Here is a 5,291-nt window from a genome sequence, read left to right as displayed (position 1 = left end):
ACATATTAATTTAAATTCCAACCAATTTTATTTATTTATCTCGAATATGTAGTTTAACATTTTTCTAATATTGTTAATAAAACCATATAATTAGTTTTGAATAAATTACTTTTTAATATAAATATTTTACAAATTCATGCTAATTTGCTAAACACTAATAAAAAATCATAGCAAGTATTAAAAGATAATTTTAAAACATACAACAAAATATATCATGAAAATAAAGAAAAATATTAACAAACTTAAAGTTTTGAAATCTAATTATACAAAATACATATTGAAATTCCTATTATGGAGATGGAAAAGTATTCATGGTAATTTTTGGGCATATTGTGGGCACTTTTACTGTGGGTTACTTACTTGTATGCGATAATGTCGTCACATCTAATCTCAAACTTTAAAAAAAATGTTTGAAACGAAACAGAGAGGGAAAGGGGGCAGACAGACTAAATGACTAACTGATAAAAATGCGGAATATTAAGTATGGAAAAATAAAAATACATACAAAAACAACAATGCTGAACAGTTGAAAAATTCAAGTTTATCAATTAAAGTTAATTTCAAGTTCATACACATACTCTCGCACTCACTCACTGACTTAGACGACAGAAGTAAAGAGAGGCGTCTGTCTATTTGACTTACACAGATTCAAACACAAACATGCATAATACATCCATGTATAAGAAGTACAGAAACACTCAGATATTTATTTGTATGTTCAAATGAAAAGTTTTTGGAATGATAGGGAATGTTTTCTATCTACATACAATATTATGTGCCCAGCGGGAAAAATATGCAGTAAAGAGGCCTTCCTAAAGGCCTTATTTTGCAGACACAAGGGTACCGAGCATTGCAAAACTGTTTAAATTTTACACAGTTTGTCACTGGGAGCCAAGGGCTTGCATACTTTCTTCTGTTAAATGGCAGATAGTAGGCCTACTTAAAAAGGCATATTAGAAGATCTTCAGTTGAAGGCCTGTAAGGAGACTTTCCGCAAAATGTCTCATATAATGTCAAAATTGGAACTTCTTTTAACCCTTTCTACCGGCTATCCCCATTTTTCGTTCATCAACTTTGTTCACGTGAAAAAATACCCATGTTGTGAAATTTTTAGATGGAATTTTGTAAACAATAAACAGCTGTTACGAACAAAATCAACTATTGTGAATGATAACAATTTTTCCTTCGAGGGAAATGGAACATAAATTTCACATGTCATTGCCGATAGGGGCGATTGGGTGTATGACTTTAAAAAGCGGGATTTAAAATAGGTGGCGTATCTTTTGAACGTTTTTTTAGTTTTAATAAATTATATGTCATTTTGAAGGATACATATCTGTCATTTATTCTCCCTTAGTTATTGAACATTATAGTGTGAACAACAACTTTTTTTTGCTTCGAAAATGTCGAATTTTATGCCAACAAAGCGTCATATGCAGGAAGTTTTGCTTTACTTCTTTAATTTGAAAAAAAAAGTGCCGCTGAAGCACACCGATTGCTCACCAATGTTTATGGTGAATGTGTTCTATCGGTTTCAACGTACGAGAGATGGTTTGTGCGGTTCATTCTATTTTGATACGGATCGCTGAAGCACACCGATTGCTCACCAATGTTTATGGTGAATGTGTTCTATCGGTTTCAACGTACGAGAGATGGTTTGTGCGGTTCATTCTATTTTGATACGGATGACAAAGATCGCCCAGGCCAAATCTTGACGACCAAGATTTTCAGGCATTACTCCAAATTGTTGCCAAACTCAACAAGAGCTATGGCAAGCAACAGGATTCATCCAAAAGAAGGGAAGTTGGGTACAGTACGAATTGAAGCTGAGAGACCTTAAAAGATGAATTTGTATGTCGAAAATGCTGCTTGAACGCTATAAAAGAAAATCATTTTTGCAACGAATCATTACTTGCGATGAAAAATGGATCCATTTGGATATCGAAGCGTAAGAGATCGTATGCGAAGCCCGGCCAACCACCCGGATCGACACTAAAGCCAAATATCCATGGCGCTAAGATAATTTTCTGTATTTGGTGGGAGCAAATGAGCTGCAGACATGAAACCGTAATATTCCATGATGACAACGCTCGGCCACATGTTGCAATACCTGTTAAAAACTACTTATTTAGAATGAAGTGGTTGAGTAGTTTTGACTCACACAATTACTATTTGTTTCGATCGATAAAGAACGCTCTCTCTGGGATACACTTCACTTTAGAACAGATTATCCGAAATGGGCTTGATTCGTTCTTGGCCTCAAAAGACGATCAGTTCTTTTGGCTCGAAATCCATATGTTGCCAGAAAGACGGGTAACGGTCATAGCTTACAATGGCCAGTACTTTGAATACTTTAAATTTTACAAATGTTTCAAAATTAAAACTAAAAATGTATAAGTAGCATAAGATAGGAGAGAGTTAAATGGCCTGAAAATTAAAGCCTAATTGAAGGTCTGCTGAATCAAACCTTTAAAGAGGGTTAAAGAGTGAGTTAGAAAAAACTGGTCTAAGAAATTATTATTTTTTAAAAATGCTATGTAAGATATGTGTCTGTCTGTGTCTGATTGACGATTCCTCAAGAAGTTTCTTGTGTGGCAAGCCATTTGCAGTAGTTGGTAAAACAAGCCAATCATTTGTGACATCAGGCACAATAAACACAGAAATATATATTACGGAGTGTCTACAAATTCTTAAACTCAGAGTGCCTTCACATTTCTGGACCGATTTGGCATCATGCCGCTATGGAAAAAGGCCCTTGAATGGTTTTCAAACAATAATGTAAATTTGGTACCGCAGGTGGCAAATCCACCCAAATGTCCAGAACTTCGACATGTGGAAAGGTATTGGGATCTTGTAAAAAAAATAATTAAAGAACACAGGAAAGGTATCCCAGGACATGTCCGATTTTAAGCGTAAGTGGACCGAGGATTTCCGGAAAAAGTGGATAAATTTATAAATTCCATGTGTAGTTTTATATAAAGAAACAACTACATCGCAACATAAAATTTTATAAAAGACAATATTTTTAGGTTTCATGTTTGTATTTTAAATAAAGGTTTGTTAAACCTTATTTTGGAATGCAATTTTTAATGTGTATGGAATTCGTTAGAAAGAGAAGCAAAGTCCTTATAGAACATTATCTGCGATAAGACAGAGTGTAATGAGTATCGCATATTTTAGAATGTGTAAATTTGCCTTTTAAAAGGCCTACAAAGTGAAGCCCTAGCATTTTTTACCCCGCTAGTTATACATATGTAGATATAAACACACATGCAAATGTATGAGTATTTCTATGTATTTCATATTCAGTTCTGTTAATTTTCCAATAAATTTTGCTTTTTATATTTTATATTATGTATAGAAATGTCTACATATTTTCATTTATCTGTATTTTTTGTTGCTGTTTTTTTCCCCCAAACAAATACTTTAGAATTTGTTATCTCTCTAACTTTGAACTAGAAACATTATTATGAGTTTGAAAATTATAAACAAAAAAAATTATCAATAACAAGAATTTGTGTAATTTAAAAAAAAAAATTGTTTAAAAACTGGATACGCTTTAAACTTTATTATATGAAAACTCATATACAAGTAGATACGGATATATTTGTGTTTTATATCTCTTTGGAATGATAATTAGGTAGACATTTCGATTCTTTTATATTAAAATGCAAAAATAATTATTTAATGTCAAAGAAAACTTGAATGATAATGATTAATAATGAATTAATTCAATGAAGAATGTATTCTTAAAGGAATACTAATTGACTAAGATAATGAATTAATTCGTGCTGAATGCTTTAATGCAATTGTTAAGATTTAATGTGATTTTGAAAATTGTATTAAGAATTAATTCTTTCCAACCTGTGTTTGGAAGCTGCCAGTTAATGTTTACATTTAATTTATTATCTCTAAAAAAAGTTGTCTTTATTTTAAACTATTGTTCTTAAAATAGCCTTACACAAATTCAAATTCATTTAAAGAAAACTTTTATAGCCAATAATAATAAAAATTAAATTAATATTTAGATAATTTAGATGACAATGTTACATTTAATTTGATTAAAAACTTATTCCTCCTCATCATCTGAATCCCACGACAGGCAGCCTTCATAGAATTTGATTACCATTTGAGGAATTTTTTCATTAGCTTCTTCGGACTTTATCATATGGGGCTCATCATCTCCTTGAAATTTAACAACTAAATATAGGCAACCGTTAGCCTTGGTGGCTCCCAGTATTTTGTCCACCTCGAGACCTTTTTCAAAACCATTTTGTACGCAGGGTCTGGTAAGAAAATCGGTAACAAATAATTTATCATTTATAATTTCATATGATTTGGATTTTTCTACAGGTTCTGCTGGTACTTCGCTAGTTTGTGTCACTTCCTTATTTAGTTCAGTTTCTGAAGATGTTATTCGAGTATCTGGTATCACAGCTTTTTCATTCTTTGCTGATTCCTCTTCTTTGGTTTTATTTAATTTAACTTGTTGTTCCTCTACCTTGGCATTTGAAGATTTTATTAAATTTGTTTCAATTTCCTCAGCATTTTCTTTATCTGTTTCATCACTTTTAGTTTCTTCCAAAGGACTCTTTGCTGCCTCTACTGTTTCCGTACTCAACGTTTTACGCGTCCTTAAGCTCAAACTTCTTTTAGGGTCTGTATTGGAGTTTAACTTTGATCTTTCTTTGGCTCTATTTTCTTCAAAATTGCGTATCAAACCTTTACAATTCAAATTCTCCTCTGATTCCCAGCTATTCTCAGTTTCTTCAAAGCCTTTCCATTTCAGATAGTATTGTACCTTTCTTTTGCGCATGCGCCTTGCAAGAATTTTCTCCACTACGAATTCTTTACTTACTTCAGGAATTTTCTGAACACGAGTATTTTGTTTTCTTACAGCAGACATCCTATTTAAATTTTTCGTTTTATTGTTCTAATCTCTACATTTATCACATTTAAATAGTTTTGTATTCAACAGTTAACAAGATACTGTTTCAAAATGTATTTTTAGCCAAACATCTGGAAATTCACGGTTTTTCAAATTCATGGCAAATATAAGAACATAGATGACAACTAGATAGGTAACTGAGAGCCAAAAACCTAATTCATGCCGTGTATTTGGTTACTGTATCACAATATGTGTGAAAAGAGAGTAGTAATGTTGATTAATTTTCTTTCATTACCATTTCTCTCTCTCCTTCCGTTCTATTTATGTATATTTCTAAGTATAAGAAAGTACAAACAAAGAGCATGCTAAGGACTAAGAAAATGTTGAGAGCAAAGAGAGTACT

General features: G+C 32.1%; 1 protein-coding gene across 1 annotated transcript; it reads right to left on the bottom strand.

Annotated features, from left to right (window-relative positions):
• Nucleotides 1–4,069: 4,069 nt before the first annotated feature.
• On the bottom strand, nucleotides 4,070–4,906 carry LOC135961498 (chromobox protein homolog 3-like). Its single transcript, XM_065512997.1, has one exon. It carries the CDS (start codon nucleotides 4,904–4,906, stop codon nucleotides 4,070–4,072), a length of 837 nt encoding a protein of 278 aa, XP_065369069.1.
• Between the last annotated feature and the right edge of the window lie 385 nt (nucleotides 4,907–5,291).

This window comes from Calliphora vicina, chromosome 5 (assembly GCF_958450345.1).
Source record: "Calliphora vicina chromosome 5, idCalVici1.1, whole genome shotgun sequence".
Classification (NCBI taxonomy): Eukaryota; Metazoa; Arthropoda; class Insecta; order Diptera; family Calliphoridae; genus Calliphora; species Calliphora vicina.
Note: the sequence above shows the minus strand (reverse complement) of the source record. Positions and strands in the feature narration are given on the sequence as shown.